The 24,792-nt window shown below is 40.5% G+C and overlaps 1 protein-coding gene across 1 annotated transcript in view; it reads left to right on the forward strand.

Moving 5' to 3' along the window:
* RYR2 (ryanodine receptor 2) overlaps window positions 1–24,792 on the forward strand; it is a 743,716-nt gene that overhangs the window by 289,757 nt on the left and 429,167 nt on the right. The window contains exons 12-13 of the mRNA XM_077812173.1: window positions 11,302–11,401; window positions 15,233–15,329. Of these exons, the coding sequence (XP_077668299.1) occupies window positions 11,302–11,401; window positions 15,233–15,329 (197 nt within the window). The remainder of the gene's footprint in view (window positions 1–11,301; window positions 11,402–15,232; window positions 15,330–24,792) is intronic.

Below are 24,792 nucleotides of genomic sequence, written 5' to 3' on the forward strand. Positions count from 1 at the left end.
GGAGAGTGGTCACTTTGGATGAGCTATTACCAGCAGGAGAGTGAGTTTGTGTGTGTGTGTGGGGGGGAGGTGAGAAAACCTGGATTTGTGCTGGAAATGGCCCACCTTGATTATCATGCACGTTGTAGGGAGAGTGGTCACTTTGGATGAGCTATTACCAGCAGGATAGTGAGTTTGTGTGTGTGTTTTTTGGAGGGAGGTGAGGGGGTGAGAGAACCTGGATTTGTGCAGGAAATGGCCCACCTTGATTATCATGCACATTGTGTAGAGAGTTGTCACTTTGGATGGGCTATTACCAGCAGGAGAGTGAGTTTGTGTGTGGGGGGGTGGAGGGTGAGAAAACCTGGATTTGTGCTGGAAATGGCCCAACTTGATGATCACTTTAGATAAGCTATTACCAGCAGGACAGTGGGGTGGGAGGAGGTATTGTTTCATGATCTCTGTGTGTATATAAAGTCTGCTGCAGTTTCCACGGTATGCATCCGATGAAGTGAGCTGTAGCTCACGAAAGCTCATGCTCAAATAAATTGGTTAGTCTCTAAGGTGCCACAAGTACTCCTTCTCTCCCTGCAGATTTGCTGCTTGGCTTGTACTGATCATGCTCAGTAACACTGCTGAAACTGCTGCCCTCACTCCGCGCCACCACCTCCCCCCACTATCGGCAGGCACGGGTCGCATCTCTTTTAAAGACAGGTTTCAGAGTAACAGCCGTGTTAGTCTGTATTCGCAAAAAGAAAAGGAGTCCTTGTGGCACCTTAGAGACTAACCAATTTATTTGAGCATGAGCTTTCGTGAGCTACAGCTCACTTCATCAGATGCATACCGTGGAAACTGCAGCAGACTTTATATATACACAGAGAATATGAAACAATACCTCCTCCCACCCCACTGTCCTGCTGGTAATAGCTTATCTAAAGTAATCGTCAGATTAGGCCATTTCCAGCACAAATCCAGGTTTTCTCACCCTGGATTTGTGCTGGAAATGGCCTAACCTGACGATTACTTTAGATAAGCTATTACCAGCAGGACAGTGGGGTGGGAGGAGGTATTGTTTCATATTCTCTGTGTATATATAAAGTCTGCTGCAGTTTCCACGGTATGCATCTGATGAAGTGAGCTGTAGCTCACGAAAGCTCATGCTCAAATAAATTGGTTAGTCTCTAAGGTGCCACAAGATCTCTTTTAAAGTGATTTGACGTACTGATTAAAAACATTCCATAAAAGCAAAGTGTTCTTATAGTATCTGCACTGGGCTGTGACCACTTGCTTTCAGGGTCAGTATGACTCTGCCCAACCCAGTCAGTGTAGATCAAAATGATGTTCTCTTATAAATGTTGCTGGCCATTAGATTGGACCCATAACCAGTCTGTATTCCCTGTTGGGGCAACAGAGTTCTGTAAACATGTCTAAATGTTGCCAGGATGTACCACCATCTAATGTGTATTTTTAAAAACTGCTGCTTCACTGATGTGTGCCAAATATGTGTGGTTGATAGCAGAGCTCACCACTGCTAGCTTTCAAATATGCCAATCTTTTAACATTCAATTAACACTTTGTGTATTTCAAGTTAATAAGGATCTGGATAACAATGAATTGTTAGTCTTTTAAACATCCCTCAGAACAAACTCCATAGATATGAAAATGAAGTACAAGAGGAATGATGAAGATAAAATGAGAATTAGTAGCAATGAGGTCAGTGATGCTCAGGCTGAGTAATGTGTTAGAAAAGTACAGAAAGTTAATTTAAAAACTTGAAAACTGCAGTTATTTCAGTGCAGAGATGTTCAATACAGTGTAATAATTACTACATCATAAGAGACACATAGTTACTATACTGAGTATAATGCGGGTCTGCAACTGTATTATGCAAATCTAAGAAGTCTTGAGATTTGCTTCTCTTTCACATCCAAGATGACAATGACTTAAAATACAGGAAACTAATACTTTGATCTCTTTAGTAATGGAAGCTTCTTCCTGAAAATGTTTCCGCGTTGCTGACTGATTGGGGGCAGGGAGAGGTTCCTTTCAAAAAATTATGTATCTTGATTTGGAAGATTTTCTAATACAGTGCAGCTGACCTCTGTCACCCTCCCAGGACAAAGGAACAGCTGCTCGTGAAATAGGAAAGGTACTCACTCTAAATCTTTATTTATGCCATAAAAGGGTCTTGAATACGAGAACCATTATGCAATCAGAGCCTGCAATAAGAGAGTGCAAGGGAATAACCAAAGTTGTTACAGGTGGGGTTTGAAGTGCAGCCTATTATTAAGCTTGCCCTACAGCTCTGATGATGAGACCCTCTTTTTACTTGCTTATGATTTGGCTAAACTTTAACAGTTTGGTCTGAAAATTTCAGCCCAAGTGATTCAGTCATTTGTGGAAATGCGGATGGAAGAATACATAGTTTTGCCCATGTATTCGGAGCAGGGTTTGAATAGCTTTTAGTAAGTAAGTCCTGGAGCCACACACTGAATAATTAGAATAAAACAAAATATTGAATAGCTGCTGATTAAGTGAACACCATCCATCCTATGCACTGAACAAAGCAGGGTTTATATGAAAAATATAATATGTGATCATGTAATTAGACTGTATGTGTTGGATAAAGGTTGCACAGGCAACCTCATTTCTGGTATTTCCTAATTTTTGAGTGTTTGACCGTACAACCTTAATAGTGTTCCTTTTTAAGATAGGCTTTTTTATGTAATCATAATTAATTATGATAAAAATTTGGAAGGGATATTAAACTGTCAAACTATTAGAGATTAGGCGAATACCTAACATGGGGGACAGATTATTTCACATCTGCCTACTGAGGCATTCTTTCTCCTTCCTCTGAACATAAGAACGGGCATACTGGGTCAGACCAAAGGTCCATCTAGCCCAGTATCCTGTCTTCCAACCGTGGCCAATGCCAGATGCCACGTGAATGAACAGAACAGGTAATCATCAAGTGGTCCATCCCCTGTTGCCCATTCCCAGCTTCTGGCAAACAGAGGCTAGGGACACCATCCCTGTCCATCCTGGCTAATAGCCATTGATGGACCCGTCTTCCATGAACTTATTTTTTGAACCTTGATATAGTCTTGGCCTTCACAACATCCTCTAGCAAGGAGTTCCACAGGTTGACTGTGAAAAGTGTGAAAAAATACTCACTTTTGTTTGTTTTAAACCTGCTGCCTATTAAAGCATCTGGAAATAGCCACTATCATGATGCAAGACTAGTTGGACCTTGGACCTTGTGTCTGGTGTAGAGTGGCATTTCCTATATTTATATATTTCCTAGACTCAGGCTACAACCCCCCCTCCCACCTCTGACATTCCCTACATGTAGATGGGGGAGGCTGGAAAGGGGTAGTGTATATCTAGCAGTCCCAGCTCTGCAACAGCTAAGGACTTACCATGGCCCCAGGGGTCCCTGGCTGGCTGTTTATGCTATCTTTCTGGCTGCTTTGCTCCATCAGATGGATGTAAAGGGACTGGGGTTTAGCAAAGTGTTCAATCCTACTAGTCTCTATAAGGAGAACTAAGCAAAATTGTGAAGACATCCTTTCTATTCCATTGAATTCCCTCTCAGAGGCACAGCTTTTGTGAGGCAGGTCCTTTCAAGACATGATTGGAACCTACTGGTATTGCTTGGTTGGCTGGCAAGGGTCAATACTCTGAGAAATAAAAAATGTCCCTCTCTCCCATGGCTGACAGGGTCAATACTCATTTAGAGCCATATTCTGGATGCTGCTGCGGAGTTGCATGGAGTTGGGGAGAAAGAGGGTACCTGGAGGGCAAGAGTCAGCTACTTGGTTCTCTAAGCCAGAGGTTCCACAACATTTTTTGCCAAGCCCTCCATCAGAGATGCGTGTCCCATGCATGCCCCCCTCTTTCTAAGGGGGGACTCACCCTGTGCAGCTGCGGAAGTCTTTTGCTCCCTGTAGCAGTTGGGCAGTCTCAGTTGCTGGGACCTGGCTCCTTGCCTGTCTCGCTCCCCACCTGTGCAGCGGAAGCTAATGGGGCTGTGCTGAAGGGCTGGGGTCAGCAGGGGGCTCTCTCTTCCAGAGGATGAGTACTTCTGGGGTGTAGCTTTCAGCTCCCCACTCAGTGTCCCCACCGGCCTCCCAGCAGAGGAAGGTAACTGCAGTGGTGGGGGAGTGAGACGGTCAGGGAGCCTGGTCCAAGCAGCTAAGACTGACTGCATAGAGCCTCACCAAACAGAGCTCCCCCTTGACTCTGGCTGTTCAGTGTGACCCTGTCAGGTCCTCATACCCCCTGGTAATCTCATTGTGCAACACCAGGGTTGCGTGCCCTCCCCCCCCCCCCCGTTGCTCTAAGCAAAGAGAAGAAAAGGGCAAGGGTGATAGCCCCACTGGAGGGTCTAACATGCTCCAAAGAAGCTGGAGCAAATCTGTGACCTCCATTTCCTACACTAGCTGTTACGGAGCCTGCTTCAATGATGTTGCCATTGCTGGTGTCATGTAGAGTCCTGAAGCACCCTAGGAGGCATTGTTTGCAGGCAGAATATTTCCAGACACTGCTACTGGTGTGGTGGCCCCCTGAACCCTTTTCTCTCCTTCAGTGCAGCAGTGGCTTTAATAGCTGCAGTATAATCTTTAACATACACTTCTCAAGTTGCACCAGAAAGGAAGCTTTTTTTGCTACTTGGGAAGGGCTGAGAAATTTAAAGAGCACATAATTATCAGCTACCACTAGATGAGATATCAGCACTGACATGGCTTAGCTGTAAGGAAGCCTCCAGCAGGCTTTTTGTTTTCTTCTTATTTTGGTCTGTGCACACCAGCACATTCTTCAGTACAGAAACATTAAAGTACATTTAAGTATTTAAGTATGTTTTTCCTTGAATGAAGGAAATGTGTGGATTGAAATATATTGCCTGTTTCCAGAGTGCACTCTGTATTTCTCTCGTGTCAGCATTTGTGCATGCCTTGAGTGCTGAATTTAAAATAAAATGAGCTAGTCATTTGGAGCTATTGTTTTCTGGATGTAATTGTGATACTAGAGGCATGGCTTGAAGGTTCGTGCAGAGATTTCTTCTCATGTTTAAGCATTTCAGTAAATCAGAATGCACAAGATTCTGCAGTGAACACCAATGAACAGAGCTGTGATTGTGAGAGATTATTTTCCTTTAGGCCAATATATATTATGTTAAATGAGGTTACAAATTATTGGAGAACCTGCTGTGCTAGAGGAGATTTCAGTTTTTCAGAAATCATAGATAGGCTGCAGAGTTTACATATATTTATAAAATATTGTGCTTTCCTTTGATTTAAACACTATGATTGATTAACAGCTGTTTTTGGGTCTGATTCCTTTCCTGTTAGAGGGGGTGCAGCTAGCAACTAAGGTTGCCTGATGCTGTCCATTACAAGACACTATTTTCAGTTGCTGCTTAGTTTGCCAAAGAATTTGGGCTGAAATTTTCCGTGATGGGTGTCTGCCTCAGTCGGATTTTTTTTTTTTTTTTTAAATTTCAGTGAAAATGGTTCATCTGTTTCTCAGAATGAGATTAGGGCAAAAGTATGTAGTTTTGCCCATCTTGAAAAAGGTCCTACAACTAGTTCACTGTAAGGATGTACCTTCTGCCATCTCTGCGAAAATCAGCCCAAAGTATCCAAATTATCAGCCCCTGAAAATGTTTTCACATATTCAGTAGAGACATCTTAAAGTCTGACTGATTCATTTTCCAAAGATTTGTCTGTACTGAGCATGCTCCATTCTGAAGCTGCAAGGGCTGAGCAGAACTTCACCTGCATTTGCTCCACCTGGCTCGTGGCAGCAGGGGCTGTGGTGCCAGGTGCAGGAACTGAGAGCTGGGAGACTCTCTCTCTTCCGCTGTCATTGTCTCCTTGATGGCTCTCAGGCAGCAAGGAGAAAACGTCCTTCAGCGGAGTGATGAGGGAATTGCAATGTGGGAGACTGGGACAAAGGTGGACAGGAGAGTGGGACAAGAGGAGGGTGGGTGGTGTGGGGGGGCTGGGATGAAATGGTGTCGTCGGGGGTATTGGACCCTGGAGAGAAATAGGGAGGGTGGAGAAACTGGGACAAGGACAGCCTGGAGGACATGGGGCAGGAAAGGGACAGACTAGTGGAAGAGCATGGGTTTTCCTCAGAACCTGGAATAGAATTTAGGAATCCTAAGTTCAACATTCCTCTCCTGTCTGCCCATAACTGTAAAACCCACTGGCAAAATGTATGCCTCTTCTTCCTGTATTGGCAGTCCATACAGTGGTGACAACCTGCTACTGCTCTGTTACTTGTTATGTCAAGTGCCAGAGGCCTCTGCTCTGCATCTAAAGCTTCTTATCCTGATGATCAGTGTGGGAGTCAGTATGGTTCCATAGGGTGGAATCTCTGAGGTTTTTTTTCAGTTTGCTTTTTTAAAAACAGCATGATATAATCTTTAATTACATGGTCACATTCTGTTTTTTTCACTGGACCATTCAGTGCACTCAGTGGATGGTGCTAACGGGGTGAGTCAAGTTGGATAGTTAATGAGGCTGTTGTCTGTAGGATCTGTGTTTCATTTGTTAAGAAGTTGAAAGGTGTGCAGTGAATGAGGCAGGGTACTGCAAGAAGAGAAAAGAAGGTTTCATAGGTAAGGCAGTCGAATGCTTCCCAGGAGAACTGGATTCTCTCTCTGCCACACATTTCCTATGTGATACTGGGCAAGTCACTTAAATGAAATTTTTCACAGGTGGCCACTAAACATATGTTGCTAATTTTCTGGGTACCCAACTTGAGATACCTTTGGTCTGCAGAAGTTCTAAGCAATGACAGCTGCGAATGAACTCAACGGGAGATGGGCGGTGAAATAAAATGCTATAAAATACTAGGTTCTCTGAAAAATCAGACCATATTCACGTGTTTGTACAGTGCTTACCACAGAGTGGTTCTGGTCCATGACTACGGCTCCTAGCAGTGGCAGACTAGCCAATGGGCCCACAGGGCCTGTGCTCAGGAGCCCCGGCCAATTGCGGGGGTCCCAGAAAAATGGGCATTGCGCTCCCAGCAGACAAGTGCCGGGGTGGGGCAAACCCCTATGCCCTAACAATGCTGCACTCCCTGGCAGCAGTGCTGGGTGGGTGGAGCAGGAGAAGTGGCAACCCGGTCCCGTGCAGAAACGTGGGGCAGCAGGGGAAGCTGCGGGCCTGGGATTGGAGGAGCTCTGGCTCTGTGCTGCAGCTGCGGTCCCAGGGCCCTTGCAGTGGAGACAGAACTTCTCCGGTCTTGGGCTGCAGTAGGGCAGGGGGGAGAAAGGAGCAAATGGGGGACACGGTTGGGGGGGACAGAATGGGGTGGAACGGGGAGGGGCCGTTGGGGAAAGGGGCAGAATGATGTGCAGTTGTGGCAGGCTACAGGCGGAAGAGGTGGAATGGGGGGCAAGCCTGCAGGTGGAAGGTATGCTGAGGGCCCCCTCCCCACCACTTGCTCTGGTCCAGGGCCCCACGAAACAGTAATCCACCTCTGACTCCTAGGCACTACGGTAATACAGATTAATAATAATAATAATGAATAGCCTCTGTGCTTCAGTCACCCATCTCTAAAATGGAAATAATTATTCCATCTTTCCTCGCAGGGGTGTTGGAAAGATAAATTCATTAATGTTGGTGAAGCATTCAGGTGATTCAGTGATGAGCAGTATAGAAAAGCCCATAAAGAAATTAATAATTCTGTATTCAGAGCAGGATTTGAATAGTGCACAGTATGCCAGACATGGAGCCACACACTGAACAATGAAGAGAAAAGAAAATATAAAGTACCTGCTCATTCAGTGAGAACAAACCATCCTATGCACTGAATGAGGCAGGTGTCCTGTGGAAAAAGCATAACTAGGAGATAGCATTCTATTCACATTAATGCTTGTTACCTGATTCATCTCAATGAGCTGGGAGCTCAGTGGGCAGATTTGCAATGCTTGTATTATGTCATAGCAGTAAGATATGTACTCAGAGAGACCAGGCAGGAAACAGAAAGATGGGATGACATACCACCATTATGCTGTTGGTAGTTGACATTCTATTATTTTAGTGATTACCTGTTGTAGACTGTCTCCCAGCAATCTGAATGTATGTCAGATATAATAAAAAAAAAAAATGAAGGCCCATGTTAAAGTCACTGGTGTCAAGAATCTGCCATTGCTCCTCAGGTCTGATCTAGGTAACTTAGTTTAGGATTTTCTAAAGCACTCATTACTTTGGTTACTGTTACAGTCCAATAATTTAAAATACACTTCTGATAACTGTCTAAATGTTACTGTATGTGAACAGTTGTTAATTTGGTAAAGTAAATAATAATAATTAAAAATCGAAGTTCTTATTTACCGGACAGTACTCAGTAGCTTCTCTGTAGTCTTTACAGTACATCAGAAGTCCCCAAATACCTATTAATGGAACTGATTCTGACAATGTAGGGTGCCGGCTTTGTAGGATTATTGCAAGTTACATCTTTTAATAGTAGAATGTCTGAGACAACAAAATATATCTTCACACTACTTAGAAAAACAGCAAAAACAGATAAGACAAGAGACTTAAAAGATAGCCATGTGATGGTTGCTGATTGGGCACATAAAGAACTGAAACTGGGAATGAGGGTTATCAAGGATCTACAACCCATCACTCTCACAAATCTTGGGAGACAGGCCAGTCCTTACCTACAGACAGCCCCCCAACCTGAAGCAAATACTCACCAGCAACCATACACCATACAACAGAACCACTAACCTAGGAACCTATCCTTGCAACAAAGCCCGTTGCCAACTGTGTCCACATATCTATTCAGGGGACGCCATCATAGGGCCTAATCACATCAGCCACACTATCAGAGGCTCGTTCACCTGCGCATCTACCAATGTGATATATGCCATCATGTGCTAGCAATGCCCTTCTGCCATGTACATTGGTCAGACTGGACAGTCTCTATGTAAAAGAATAAATGGACACAAATCAGATGTCAAGAATATAACATTCATAAACCAGTCGGAGAACACTTCAGTCTCTCTGGTCACTCGATTACAGACCTAAAAGTCGCAATATTACAACAAAAAGACTTGAAAAACAGACTCCAATGAGAGACTGCTGAATTGGAATTAATTTGCAAACTGGATACAATTAACTTAGGCTTGAATAGAGACAGGGAGTGGATGGGTCATTGCGCAAAGTAAAACTATTTCTCCATGTTTATTTTCTTCCCTCCCCCACCCCCCACTGTTCCTCAGACGTTTCTGTTAACTGCTGGAAATGGCCCACCTTGATTATCACTACAAAAGGTTTTCTCCCCCCTCCCTCCCTGCTCTCCTGCTGGTAATAGCTTATCTTAAGTGATCACTCTCCTTACAGTGTGTATGATAACACCCATTTTTTCATGTTCTGTGTGTATATAAATCTCCTCACTGTATTTTCCACTGAATGCATCCAATGAAGTAGCTCACGAAAGCTTATGCTCAAATAAATTGGTTAGTCTGTAAGGTGCCACAAGAACTCCTTTTTCTTTTTGCGAATACAGACTAACACGGCTGCTACTCTGAAACCTGAGAAGGAGGGAAGTGTATTAGGCACTCACTCCAAGATAGTAGAGAGTACATTAGCAAAACAGATTACACATTAAAAAAAAAGGGAGACATATGTAGTGACAAAATTAAAAAGGCCAAGGCACAAAATGAGATTAAACTAGCTACAGACATAAAGGATAACAAGAAAATATTCTACAAATACATAAGAAACAAAAGGAAGACCAAGGACAGCATATGCCTGTTACTCAATATGGGGGAGGGGGTGGGAACAATGACAGAAAATGTGGAAATGGCAGAAGTGCTAAAAGATTTCTTTGTTTTTGGATCTCACCAGAAAGGTTAGTAGAAACTGTTTTTTGTTCCAAAGCACCAAGAACCTTTATGTTCTGCAGAATCACTTATATGACTTCCTTTCTAATGCAAATAGAGACTTGTTATGGGTTTAGTCTAGTGCTGCCTCCGCTACTCCCTGGAAACAGTGACTAGGTATGTCATTATTCACTCAGTTGTTTCAGAGGGTATTTTCCTCCCTTTTCTGCCTACTTCTCCTCCACATAGATATTTTCTCCTCTATAATGGCTCAATATAACCTGGACCTTACTTGGATCAGGGAGAACCTGTATCTGCATCATACTTCTGCAGAGTAAACTTGGTGATTGGTGCAGCAGATATAGATTGGCATGGTGAATGCGGTTTAGACATACATTTAATTCATGAGATGGAAATCCTGACGCATATCTCCTCCCCCCTTCCCCAAGTGCATTGAGAAGCACGGAGGATGAATAAACCAGTGCCAAATTTAGAAAATCTATAATCTGTTCCCAGATTGAAATGAATAAGCAACCACTTAGTCTGAACACTCAGAGGAGATGTTAGTAGTGGTGAAAGAGGCAATGAATTGGCACCAGACTTTCTGCTTCTCTCCTAGGAAGAAGTCATAAACAATCTCTATTCTAGTATAGCCAACCTATAAATGATAACGAGTGTAAATTCCAGTGATGTTGTATATTGAGTAGGGCTAAACCACCTTTCGTTTTCAGGTGTCAGAAAATCATCAGATGGATTCATGGTCCAGGATACTGCTAAATAAAATTACAAGAGACTTTTGAATATCTTGAAAAATAATTTTGGGAATATCAAAGGGGAAGTGATATAAAATATATATAAAACAGGGGCAGATTTCCATTTTGATAAGACTAATCTTTCCTACCCAGGATGTTTTCTCCTTGCTTTTAGTTAAGATCAGCTAACTTTATGGCAGACTTCGCCATTTCTGTGGTGTTTAGATGGATTATCTCTTTCTCTCTAATGTGGACTATGCCTGGGGCACTCGCACCTCTACCACATCTAGCCTAGATTATTGTAATTCTCCCCTCATTGGATTTCTCTTGTAACTGCCATGTATAGGGTGTGGCTTCCCTGACCGGCTTGACCCTACATAAAAACCATAATGTTACAGGACAGGAGCAGATGCTTGTATGTTGTGAACTGAGGACCTAGATACATATTGCTGGGCTTCATATATAGAGATAAAATTTAATGAATCAGGATTGGATTATATAACAATTTTGGATGGGTCAGAGGATTTATTTTTCATTTGTAGCTACTGTACATGTGTCCCTGTGATAGAATGTACTGAATATGTAAGCCTGGCCTGTGAAAGTCAAGGGAGACTATTCCTGTGTGTGAATACTGAATGAATGTTTCCATGTGATTTAATTAAAATCTGATAGGAATTTTTAAAATCTGTAATAAATATCTAATTTCTCTCCTTTGTGTAGCATCTGTCTTATGGCAATGGTAGCTTACATGTTGATGCAGCCTTCCAGCAAACACTCTGGAGCGTAGCCCCAATCAGTTCAGGAAGTGAAGTAGCCCAAGGTAAGATTGACTTGATTTTAGTTATTAGAATCCCCCGGACTGTGAATTAAATAACCCCCCTCAAAAAATCTGCCAATGATTAGTGTACTGTAGCAATGGGGTTTCCCTTGCATGAACATTTGATCTCACAAATGGATGTAAAAAATATGTTCCAAAAACAAAGAATAAAAACTGTGCTGAAGTGTATAATAATGATTTTCTACACACTTATTTCTGAGGAATGAAAAAAATGAACTAAATGTTTTTATCCTAAAGTCACATTTATGTTGAAAATAAATGATAGAGTACTTTACAGTCCAAATTTAAAATTACTCTCTCATATCAATCTTAAGGTTGCAATATATATAGTGACCCCTATGTTTAGGTTACCAAACAATTTCTATATATGTGTGTAGCCCACACTAACACAGTGATGCTGTTTGTCCACCTCTAATAGTTAGAGCACATTTAGAGGATTATGAGTTCGCTACTGCTTCCAGCTAAGGGCCTTGTTCTTTAACTCAGGCAGCAGATGTTCATGCTTTTAAATCCAAAGGGCCTGGGTTCATTCCCTGCATCTGTCTTGAAGGACGAGCCTAGGACTTGCTGGGCAAGGAGAATGGGACTGCTTGTGTGAGGAGAATGGGACTGAGACGGGCCATGGATGAGGAAGAGCCAGGACTGGGACAGGCTGTAGAATGGGTCTGTTATATTTAGGGTCTAGAAAGAATTTTTATTCAACTGTTGAAGTGAAATTTGGGCAAAGGATTCCTGAATTTCAACACCATGACACGTTAGTACATCTGTGGAAGGAGGCAGAGGAGAAAGAGGGATCCTTCTTACAAAATAATCTCTTATGGCAGAAAACTCAATAATTTGTAATTCTGTAGAAAGTTAATTTTGTCATTTACTTTTATAAATACTGTACTGACAGTCCTTTTAGCAAACTCACAGACATACTTACTTTCCCAATCTACTGCAGGGTGTATTTTGTTTTTTAAAAAATAAACAGAACAAAATAACACCCACCAGTTTAAATTTTTGTAACTGACAGATTTTTCTGGAAGGTATTTTTGCTGGTTTTATTCTGATTTGATTAACACTGTCATTAACACCAATTATCTTCATTTTCCTTGTTCTGTGAGGGTAACAGAGCCATTTTACACATTCAGAGCTTGAATAAAATGGTGTCTGCCTACAGTGAATTGTTAGGCAATTATCAGTGCATAGTCTAGCATGACTGAAAAGTAGTAGCAGATGAGGTGTTCATACCCACAGACAATCATGTGAAAATGATGCCAGTTTTGCATTTTTGTATCCGAGCATTTGATTGAAACTCAAGTCAATACAATTTTTCCTTTTTGTCCCTTTTATAGGTATAGGCATTTAACTACCTAATTTGACTTAATTTTTGGGAGCAGCATTTTCCCTTGCATAGGTGATCATCTGGGTAGCGTCAGAAACAATTACTATTAGTAGTGAAGACTTTATTACAGCAAAGCCTGCAATCACTACTGTAATTAAGTCTATGTCCTTTGTGAAGGAAGGGTGATCTTGAAGTTAAAGCACTGATTTTGTGTATGACCCTGGACAAATCACCTTGGTCTCTGTGCCTTATTTTATCTATAATTAAAATATGGATAATTGTTATCCCAGAGTGCAAGGTGACATTCATTTAATTAGTGTCTATAAAATGCTTTGACATCGTTGAATGCAAACTGCAAAGTTATTGGTTCTAGGTATACGTAATTCCAGAGAACACCTGTTCTGGATCAAAATTTTCCATTCTCTTAAAAAACAACTGTTATAACTTTAGCTCTTTGTTTTACATTGGTTTGTAGAAACAAGAAGACATTTGTGTCAGATTTTTGAAACATTTCAGTAACATAACAATGGCTTTTATTTAAGTAAAAATGTACATAAGTCCATTATGTGAAATAGGAATTTGTAGCCAACTTAAATGAATTTGTTACTTTGTAAAACTTGGTTGCACTATATTTCACAAACCTGTGTTAAGGAATCAGCAAACGTAAGTTGCTTAGTGGAAGTGGGTCTTTAACTACAAGTCAAACAAGACTGTACTGTAAATTGCATGGGGGCAGTTTACAAAGAGTTTCTTTGGGCAGTGTTTTGCCTTTTGAAGATGGGCACACGTCTGAATACACTTATCTGTATTAACCCCAATATCGATCCATATCACAAAATTAAAATGTGTCTGGTAATGACTCCGAAGGAATCATAATAAGCTATCATATCAAAATCCTTTACCTACAAATCAAAAGTTCACTTTTGAAAACTCCCCAAATAAATTTGTACTATCTCAAAATAAAAGAGAAGAAAGCCAAATGCTAATCCAATATTGAATCATAAATGTAGGCACTGAATTTGCTCAAGAGCATATAGGGTTGAAAGGGTTTTTTCTGAGTATATACTTAGATTTCAAATATTCATAAATGTGCTACTTTTAACATTTATATTTGAAATTCTGTACACTGTAATTGCTTTGCAATATGGCTAAAGTACCTATAGCAGTCACGGCCTTTCTTGTTATAAGATTATATAACTATTTCCTTTCTAGCATCCTATTTTCACATGTTCATAACTTTCTGAAATGAATACTTTTCAGGCTGAATTTTTTCCAGGCTTGTTTTGTACCCAAAGATAAATGCTTTTTCAAAAAGTTGAACAAAAGTATATCGAGAATAACTGTTTTTGAGTATGAGGAGGGTGGGACATTCTCCCCCGCTCCTACTTTCAAAAAACAAAACAAAAATCAATTTTTTTCCTGTTAAGGAAAACGCTCCCATCGCCTGCATCTACCTGTTCAGCTGTCTGTTGAATGAATGAATGAATGAATGAAAAACCTGGGAGAAAAACAAATGGGTTATGAACATATGAGTGCATCAAATACATATGAAGAATGGTTCGCAAAGGGGCAAATTGAGTCCCCAGTGCCTAGGCTGAGGATCTCGGCAGGACATTGGGAAGACCTGTGCAAGAGGAGGCGAGGAATTCACATAGTGGCAGTAGAACCGCTCTGTGGAGGCCACTCCTGGAGCATGGCCATGCAAAGAGCTTGGCACTGCTGCGCTGGAGATGCAAGCACCCAGTCCTGCTCCCTCTCTCATGAAAGAGCAGGCACTAGTGCTGCACCCAGGGAGATAAAGGCAGGATTGGCTCCATAATATGGCTAAATCTATTTCTATCCAAGGACAAAATATCTGATACAAAGATTTTATACCAGTAGGATGCCAATGACAATTTTACTTTCCTTTTTGCTACTATAGTAAAACCAAGGCAATTAAGCCCTCAAATCATGTACAGATGCAGATCCTGATATAAATCCATACTAGCAAGGAGAAATTCATGGTTAGGCACTGAATTTATTACATTTTGGCAACACTAGTATAGCTTTTCAGGGTAATAAAATCTCATTGAATTGAATTGGAAATTGACTGAATCTCTGTCCTCTTAGCTCATCCTATTATAGGAAGGCATTGTGAGGCTATCATAACATTCAGTCAGTTTTTAGTACCACATGCACAAAGAAAATGGGGCTGAAGGAAAAGGTTCTAATTTCCTGATGTTCTTACTTTTACTTTTGAGATTTAAGTGAGTTCATTAGGGATTTATTACTACTGTCTTCAATTTCACATGTGCTGTGTACCATGCACACTTGTGTGTGCTTGCAGGTCCCAGATCTGTATATGCACCCATGGTATGGATATGGGGAACAATTGGAGACTGTTTTGAGGCCAGCCAGCAAGTGAGCTTTTAACATTGTTTGAACATGTTTTTTGTGGTTCAGCTCAGACCAATATCCATGACTTTCTCTTCTTCCTTTCATTCAAGGATATCTGATAGGAGGTGATGTGCTGAGGCTATTGCATGGTCACATGGATGAATGCCTGACTGTTCCTTCAGGGGAACATGGAGAAGAACAGCGAAGGTAGGACTTGAAGCCTAAAACACATACAGGAGTAACAAGCTTTATTGAATTAATTTTGACTGTCACTGATATTGCAATATTTCAGCATGTTAGACTGATACAGCCATCGCTTATCCTAAGGAGAGATCCCGTTGAGATTAACTCTTGGTATGAAACTTACAGCCTCCTCTGGAGATCCCTTTTTCAGTTTCATTAACCTTACTTCCTTTTCAGTTGCAAAAGAAATAAACTCTATTGGAAGTGGACTTAATCTAGGAACATCAAGCAGGTCAACTGAAATCAGAAGAAAACGGAAACAAATTCAATTTAAAAAGTTAGCAACTTTTAAATTAATGACTTGAGTAACCTTTTTGCTTGTGTCCTTAGCCGAAAACCAAATCTGGGAGCATAAATGCCAAGAAACCTTCACGCCCACTGTGCTAGCAACTGACCTGTTGTGATGGACAGAATGGCAGGATTAACTATGTACTCTTCTTATGATTGATTTGATTCTTTAATGTCCACAAAGACTTGTAGGCAAACTTCATCAGTTTTTTCACTACTGATCCATTCTGTAGCATACACACTACCTCAGGAGGTGATATAGCAAGATCTTACAAGCTGGGGGGCATAGGTATTTCTTTGATAGGAGCCTCTGAAGGAAATCTGGAATGCAGCTGGAATTTGTAATGGTAGTTCAGTGTGTGAGTCTGTCTTTTGAATCATTACGTTTCACCACTACCTCAGCATGGTGATAAGGAACAGTATTTGGGGAGTTGCTGTGTCTCAGATGAGTAGTCAGATGGATGACTCAAATGGGAGGTAAAATCAGAATTCTTTACTTTTGAGGTGTTATTGAACTATAAATTAATAGTATGGTCTGTCACTCCAAAATGTAGTTTTTATGTTGTATGAAAATGTGATTTTTCGCACTGATTTGTCAGGACAGATTATTTCTTCAGTTGAATTAGCTGAATGATTATAGAAACTAGTACATGGAGGAGAAGATACTTGTATATAACTCCTGAAATATTTTAATAATTGTTTGATTTCTAAGCAGTCAAAGTAAATTGTTATCTCAAGACAGTAGATTACTTTGTTTGTAACCTACCAGTTTGTTTGTAGGGTAGCCATTTTGCTAGATATGCCCCAGAGCTCCCTGGATTATGTTTTGCTTCATTCTTGCTTATAGCATTGCAGATTTAAGGTTTTGCCTTGCATGTCTGCTTTTCTGGGTTCTCTCTCCTGCCTCTTAAACACAATAAATAAGTCAAAGATTTTTTTTAAAGAAAAGGGTGACTGAAGGTAGGCTTCTGAGCTCAGATTCAGGTGGCTAAATACTGGCTTGTGAGTCTAGTTTCAGGCACTATAGCAGGGCAGATAACTGTTTTTTTTTGGTTTGCTGGCAAGTTTGAAAAGTTGGGAAAAAAAGTGAAGACGTAAAAAAAAATGGTTTACATAATCTATTAATGCAAGCAGAGGCGTTATAGAGAGAAGCAGGCCAGGATAGGATATACACTTATACAGATGTGAAAAGCTGCTTAGATATAGGAAAATAGGAACAGCATATAATCAAAAGAATTATTTTTCTCTTAGTGTTTCAAAAATATTTCTCCCCATATTCCTTGTGATTCACTAATTTCCATATTAGGCTTGCTCATAAAACAAATCTTTTCCCTTCCAAGTTGTCTTCTAAGACAGCTAAAAGAAATTAGATAGCCCTTGCTGGGTAAAACTTTATTTTTTTAGGCTAATGAAAAGAATTACAGTGGTCGCACTTAAGTCCATTCCCCCCCAATATTACTAGTTCCAGTGGTATTCCCCATTTAAAGTTTATGGAATATCTCTTGAACCCTAGAATGGTTTCAAAATGGAGAAACTTTTTGAAGTGTGACCATTGCATGTATTAGATTTAGATACTATATAATAGGCCCATATGGTGAAGCATTTATTGTTGCTTCCCCCCAGGAAGTGCTACTGTGAATAGACTGAGAAGTAGGGGGAGGATCTTGAATATTGCTCGTCCACCTTTTTGTGTAAATCCTGCAAAGCTTCCTTTAACTGCAGTGAGATAACACATAAGGGCTTGCAGCATCAAGTACTGATTTAATGAGCTTTAAATTAAACACAAATTAAAGAAGAAAATAGGGCTGTACCTTTACGATAGGGAATTACATTTCTTCTTAAATTTAATATACAACATAAAAAATCCCATACATTAAAAGAAGCGTAAGGGTGCAAAGTCCAGCATTCCGAAATTAGGAAACACAGTAACATGTCTCACATTTTTCTCCTCTTGACATATTCACAAACTTAGCTACTGCATAAAATCTTTTTTATATCTTATTGTGGACTAGTACTCCCCTCCCCCGCCCCCAGTCTCTGACAGGAGGATGCACTCATCTCTGGGAGATTTTTGTGGAGCCTAATTCCAGTTGTTATGTATGCATACTTTATATCTGACATGTGGCATTTGGCTACTGACAGGGCTACACCCAGAAAGGTCTGGGCAATTTTGGTGGGTGGTAAACTTGTAGGATTCACTATTTGCCTTGTAGGATTAATTATTTGCCCTGCCCTTATTTCTCATGCATTTAATCAACGTAGATCAGGGATACTGAGACTTCAGTGGTTCAAGAACCAAATTAGCAATCAGCATTACCCAAAAGAGCCACAGTAGTGTGAATTCATTCTCTGTCTCTCTCTCACACACACATACACACTCTCTCTCTCTCTCTCTCTCACACACACAGCAAAATGACTCACCTAGTATTATTATTTTATCAAATACAATTGGTTGACAACATAGTAAAAGCATCCCGATTGGTTAATAACTTAAACTGGTTAATAATTAAATCACAGTGTTTTAATATCATGTGTTGCAAAGAGCTGCAGGAGACACATTAAAGAACCACTTGCAACTCATGAGCCTCAGTCTGAGTATCACTGCCTTAGATATAGGACATTTTGTACACAATGTATGTACTAAAGTTGTGCTATATTTGGAGGTATGTTTATTCTGCATCATCTGTGCTGGTAACTTTTGGAATTGTCTGAAGGCAGGTTTTAATCATAAAGCTAGAATTGTGTTTTGTTTCAGTAAGTCTTCAAAGACCAGTTCTACCTTTCAAAATGACAGCATAAAAATTGCATTGCAGGATCCTATATCCATTCTGACTCACTGATTTCTGAATCAGATTTGCTCAGTTAGTGAATAAAAAGATATTTTTCTCCTAAACCTTTTTCTCAAATACTCAAAAGATTAGATAGCCCTAAAATACCAACTTTATTGGATTTTGTTGCCTGGCATCAGATGTCTATAATGAATAAATCATTTAAGTATGATGGTTTCTGTACCAGACAGCTTTGTTTTAACAGTTTATTTTTGTGTTATGTTTTCCAGTGCATGTTAAATTTATTTGAATTTGCATGTGGGTAGGTAGGTTGAGTAGGTTTCTAAAGGTTACTAAAATCAATAATAATACAAGCATTGTTTGCAACATGTGACCCTCTCTCAAACCCTTACACTCCTTATACTCCAATGTAATATGATTGGAATTTGGCTGTATTGTTTGTGGTGATATATGTCCCTTATTAAAAATTGTTTAAAACTATTTAAAAATTTGTGTAGGTTGTTGAAAAGTACAGATGTGAAGAAGGGAAGAAAGTCTGAAAGCTCATTTAAGTGTTCTGACAATATTCATTAATTTAGAAAAAAAAATCAATGCGGTAAAGTAGGATAGAGTTTCTGGGAGCAGTGCCTTTGCCACAAATGCCAGGTGGAACGACTGCTCGTAAAAGAGGCTTCACTAGCCTTTATAATGTATTCATAGGAGACAGACTAGTCTGCCTCAATACATGCAAATGAGGGAGCAGTTTTAAGCAGGTTCATCTTGAACTTGTAGATACCTAACCCATCGAGTAATTAACGACTAGTTGGAGGGCAGAATGGAGGGTGGGATGTGGGGAGGATGGAAAAAGTTGTTTGTGATGATACTTTAGTTCAAGTGGTAGAATACTGTGGTGTTTTAGAGGCAACAGTATTATTTTTCATAGATATTGTGACTTGACCTGACAGGGAGCTGAGCACTCCAACCCTGACCCAGCAAGAGCACTTAAAATGGGGCTTCACACATACTTAATCTAAGCATGTGTTGGGTTGAGGTCAGAGGGTACAGAACATAGTGGGATGGTGCCCTAAAGCTGTATTTTACTATTCTGCCCCCCCTCCCCCAATCTATATGCATATTAAGCAAGGCTGTGTATAATCTGTAGCAAGCGAGACCTGAAGTATGTAGTGTTGATTTTTGTAGCACTCCAATGAGGCAGGCTGGAAATTCTACAGCAGCTTCAGGGTAAATTAAAAAAAAAAAAGTTTTTTTTAATAGAATTATATAGGAGAAGGAATAATACATTCAGTTCAAAAGTCCTTGTTTTTCTCAAGTTATTAAATTCATTGTTTCATGCTGCCCCCTAATTTTCAGATTTCAGATTTTTGTAGACATGACTCGTAACTGAATTATAGAAATTGCTAAAGGTTAAAGTGGAGGTTTTGGTAGCTAACTGTAACCCTCAGAGTCCCGCAATGCCCACTGGCAGAGGGCCCACTATAATGTAACTCATATAAGGCCTGACACCCTCTCTACCCCCAACACATTGTTGTAATATATATCCAAAAGGTATCTTGTAAACTGGTGATGGGCTGGTTAGGAATATCATAGCATGATATATGTGCGGGTTGTATATAAAGAGTTATGTATGTGTGCCGGGAATATGTTCTTAAAAAGTGTTTTGGAGGCAGTGCATAAATCAAGTCTGCCATAGACAAAGGAATGTGGATTTACCTGTCTGACGAGCTTGGATACAGGCTGAGGTAAATGAAAGTACATTTACATAGAAGGTTAACAAAGCCATCAAGGTAATAAGTGGCAGAGGAAACCAGTGAGCACATCGGGGGACAGAGTGCACATCCCAGGAAGTCTTCCTGGCTCTTTAGACAGAGACAAAGACAGTAGTCTTTGGAAAATATAAGGGAGAGGAAAAGGACATTCTAGTTATCCATCACTTTGGGGACCTAGGGTACAGCACCCTCTGGTTCAGTTGGTGAAAAGTGAAAGTTGGATCCTCTGGCCTAGGGAGCTAGTGATGCTGGTAACTTGATGTAAGTGAGAAAACTGCTTAGGCAATGATTGCAACGTGTTGAAATTTAAGTTTTAGTCATTAGAAACCATGCTCTGTTTTTGTTTGTGAACAAATCTGTTTCTTTTTCTTATTATCACTTAAGTCTCTGTTCTTTATTAATAAACATATTCTTAGTTTTACTATAAACCATCTCAGTGCTGTTATTTAGTAAAGAGTAAGTCCTAAGCTAACAGACTGGTGTGTGCTCTGTCTGTGTGGAGGCAGCAAACTTAATAATTTCTGTGAGTGCGCAGTAAGAAGGACTAGACACTGCAGAGAGGTGTGTCTGAAGAATTTGGGAATTGGGGTTCACTCCATGTTATCTGAAGGGCAAGATATAGACTGTCAGAATCTCAAGAAGTTTGCTGGTGAGGTGTACTGACTGGTGTGGCAGGGATCTGGGGACACAGTCTAATTTCCAGCACAATTCACTCTTGCTGAGACAGAAAGGTAACACAATGGCTTATGGTTCTGGGTTCCTGATGAGAGCTTCACAGTAAGAGACGGAGGTTTTTGGCATGGGGTAGGAAAATGCATCTCCTCTTTCATTCTCCTTGTGAGCTGGATTGGAAGAGACTATATTTTTTTGGCAGGACTTGAACTCCTAGTTCCACACTTGAGCACCCTTGACAGCAACTAGCTTTCTCCCAATCTCCCACCTCAGTATTGGCCTCTGCATTCAGCAACGATGAATAAGATATTAGCTGAATTTGTCTGCTTAAATGATCAAAAGTACAATAGTCAATAATACTGATGTTACATTTCCATCACTAGGTATCATAGTTAACACCTGAGGAGAATGAGAGATAGTTTATACCTTTCACAGTTGCCTGCCTGTAGACAAGTCAGACATCACTGCATTGGTTACACTCAGTTCACGTTTGGAAGGTTTTCTTCACAAAATATATTATTGTATACTCAAAGGAGTTACACTGGTGTAACACATTTATAGGGTGGAGAGTCAGGCCTGTAACATTTGTAATATGAAAGCTTAGATTCTGTGTTCATTTCTGTGGCTGGGGACAGATTCTGCAGCCAGTTGCAAGACTGTGCATTTGGCATGAAGTTTACAGATGCACTAATAGTAAGCAAATATATTATATTGTTGTTTGGGAGGTGGGTGGGGAAGGAGGTTAAAGCTGTTGTTTTTTTTTAAAAAATAAGTTAATTTAGACACAACTATTTTCTGGTCTGTTTTTGAAGCTAACTTACCCTGATGACAAAACACAAAAATGTGGTGTGTGCCATAAAATAAATGAAAAAGTGAATGTTGGGATTGTTCATAGTTTCCAAGATGAGAAGGGACCATTGTGGGATCTAGTCTGATCTCCTGTGTAACACAGGCCATAGAACTTCCCCGTAATAATTCCTAGAGCATGTAAATTAGAAAAACATCCAATTGATTTAAAAATTGTCAGCGATGGAGATTGTCATGACTGTTGGTAAGTTGTTCCCATGGTTAATTCTTCTCACTCTTGACAATTTCCTGCTTATTTCCAGTCTGAATGTGTCTAGCTTCAACTTCCAGCCATTGGATCATGTTATACCTTTCTCTGCTAGACTGAAGAGCCCATTACATAGGCGCTGACTCTGGGGGTGCTCCAGGGCTGGAGTTTTTGTTTTAAGGATTCCCATGAATTTCAAATTTCTGCCTACACCCATGTGAAGTTTTATCCTTAACCAAAATGGCTGCCACCTTTCATTATAGGTCAGTGTGACTGAAATCAACAAGATGGCTGTCAACTGATGTTGTTTCTAATGTGGCTGAAATGAGGCTGTGACATGTGAGGGCCAGACAAGACACAAGAGAATGTGGAGGAGCAGGGATTAAGACTATGTGGGCAGCAGGGAGTTGGGATGTTAGGAAACTATGAGGTATCAAGGGAATGTGGGGGGCAGATTGAAAGGAATGCAGGGTGTGAGATTCTATACCTTGGGGGAACATCCTGGAACCCCCATAGTCCTCATTTTTATATAATTTTTATATAATTGGGATCTTACATATACAGCATGCCTTGTAAGGAATCAGGGGAAAGATTATGACCTGCTGAAAGTCATTTCTCTATCCATATATATATATATATTGCATTAATTAATTAATGCGTATGAAGTTATGAGAATTGTGCTGTATGGTCATTAAAACATGTAAGTTGGGGAATCAGCCAGACATTTGCTCCCCAAAGGCAACAGCAAGGAAAGTAGCCAACACCCAGGTGGGGTATCAATCAACCCATCGACAACCATTGTCTAGCAAGGGAGCTACGATGCAATGTCTCACCTGTATGAGGCCACACCTTGCTCAACCTTGCTTGGGGAGACTTAGCAATGCCCCCAGACATGCCTAGACTTTTGTTTTCCGCGCATGTGGTCTGAAGCATAAAACAAACAGAGCAGACACATACTAGGCCCTTCTCCTGCCCCCACCTACGCTGCAAGCAACCAAGACACTGAGAAGAAGACAAGACTCCAATACAGGAGACTGGCCCAGGTTTAAGGAACAAACCTGTATATTAAGGACTGTGATATCCAATGGGGTGAGAAAAACTGCTTAATCTAATTGTTACCCAGTCTAATAGGGTTGAGAGTTTAGACTGCGTGGTTATATTTTATTTCTTTTGGTAATTAACTCTGACTTTTTGCCTATCACTTAAAATCTACCTTTTAATGGTAATAAATTTTTATCTTTACCAGTGAGTTTGTACGAAGTGCCCATCTTGAGCAGTGCAAGACGGTATATTCCTGAGGTACAGTGCTGGGAGCTGGGGTTGATTTGGCTCTGGTGCCTTTCTCTTTGTGATTCATGAACTGTTGGGGGCAAGTGAATATAAGAGGCAGGTGGGAGACAGCAGACTGTGGGAGGGACGATATGAGTAGGACAGCTACCTATCCTCTTTATTTAGTGAGGGATACAGAGGAATAGAGTGGTAGCTCTTCACATCCAGGATGATGGTAAGTGGAGTCCCTTCTGAGTAGAGCACAGGGAGGCCTGCAGTTTGGGCATCTACTTAAAGTTAAATTTTGAACCTGAGATGATCACACACAAGTGAGGCATGGCTGGCTTTTCCATGAATCCAAATGAATCCAAAAGTAAGCAGAAAAAAATAGAGTAGCTATTACTAATTATGGTGTTGAGCACCTTAAGTCACAGCTGAAAAAACCCAGCATCTTGTAAGAGTAGCTCAGCACCTTGCAGGATGTAGCCTTAATGGGACCTGGACATCAGTGATTTTACGATTCAAAGAATTGTGTGTTTAAAAACCCCAAAATATATTAAATAATAAGATACAACAAGGCTAGCTGGTTTCCACAAAAGACGAATGCGTCATTGATATGAAATTAATTGAAGGAAAGCAAAATATTAAAATTATACAAACTGATCTCATTTATAAAAGTCAGTGGGATCAAGATGTCACAGTAGCTACCAGCAGTCTATTCCCAAGAAAAACCTCAGAGAGCTTTACCAAATATACTTTGAAGTATTATTTTCTCTTAAAACTTGAAAAGAATATTGCTTTGGAATAAAACCTGTTCCTCTAATATTCTTTATAACTGCAATGGCTGAAGGCAGCATGTCCAGTTAAAAATCATACAGTTTAAAAGCACATTTCTTCATCTCTGTGTTAGTGATAATTCCTTTGATTATTACAATAGGAACAAATTTTAATATCAGATATATTATATTTGGGGCGGGGGAGGGATAGCTCAGTGGTTTGAGCATTGGCCTGCTAAATGCAGGGTTGTGAGTTCAATCCTTGAGGGGGCCATTTAGGGATCTGTGCCAAAAATTGGGGATTGGTCCTGCTTTGAGCAGGGGGTTGGACTAGATGACCTCCTGAGGTCCTGTCCAACCCTGATATTCTATGATATAGACTCATAGCCTTTATGGCCAGAAGGGACTATCATGAGCATGTAGTGTGACCTCCTGAACATTCCAGCTCACAGAACCTTACCCACCCACTCTTGTAATAGACCCATCACCTGTGGCTGAGTTACTGAAGTCCTCAAATCATGATTTGAAGTCTTCAAGTTACAGAGAATTCACCATTTACACTAGTTTAAACTTTTTACTTGTTTATGCTGAAATACTTTTGCATTTCTCTAACTTTGGACAATGAAAATTAATTAGTTTCTCTTTATTTAAGACCCACTTCTAGTTGTTTTCACTTTTAGTTTCTCATGCATAAGCATAATGATAGAGTAAATAGGGTTGCCAACTGTCTAATTGCGCAAACCCAAACACCCTTGTCCCACTCCCTTCCCTGAGGCCCCATCCCTGCTCACTCTATCCCCCCTCCTGCCGTCG

Source organism: Eretmochelys imbricata, chromosome 3 (assembly GCF_965152235.1).
Source record: "Eretmochelys imbricata isolate rEreImb1 chromosome 3, rEreImb1.hap1, whole genome shotgun sequence".
NCBI classification, from domain to species: domain Eukaryota; kingdom Metazoa; phylum Chordata; order Testudines; family Cheloniidae; genus Eretmochelys; species Eretmochelys imbricata.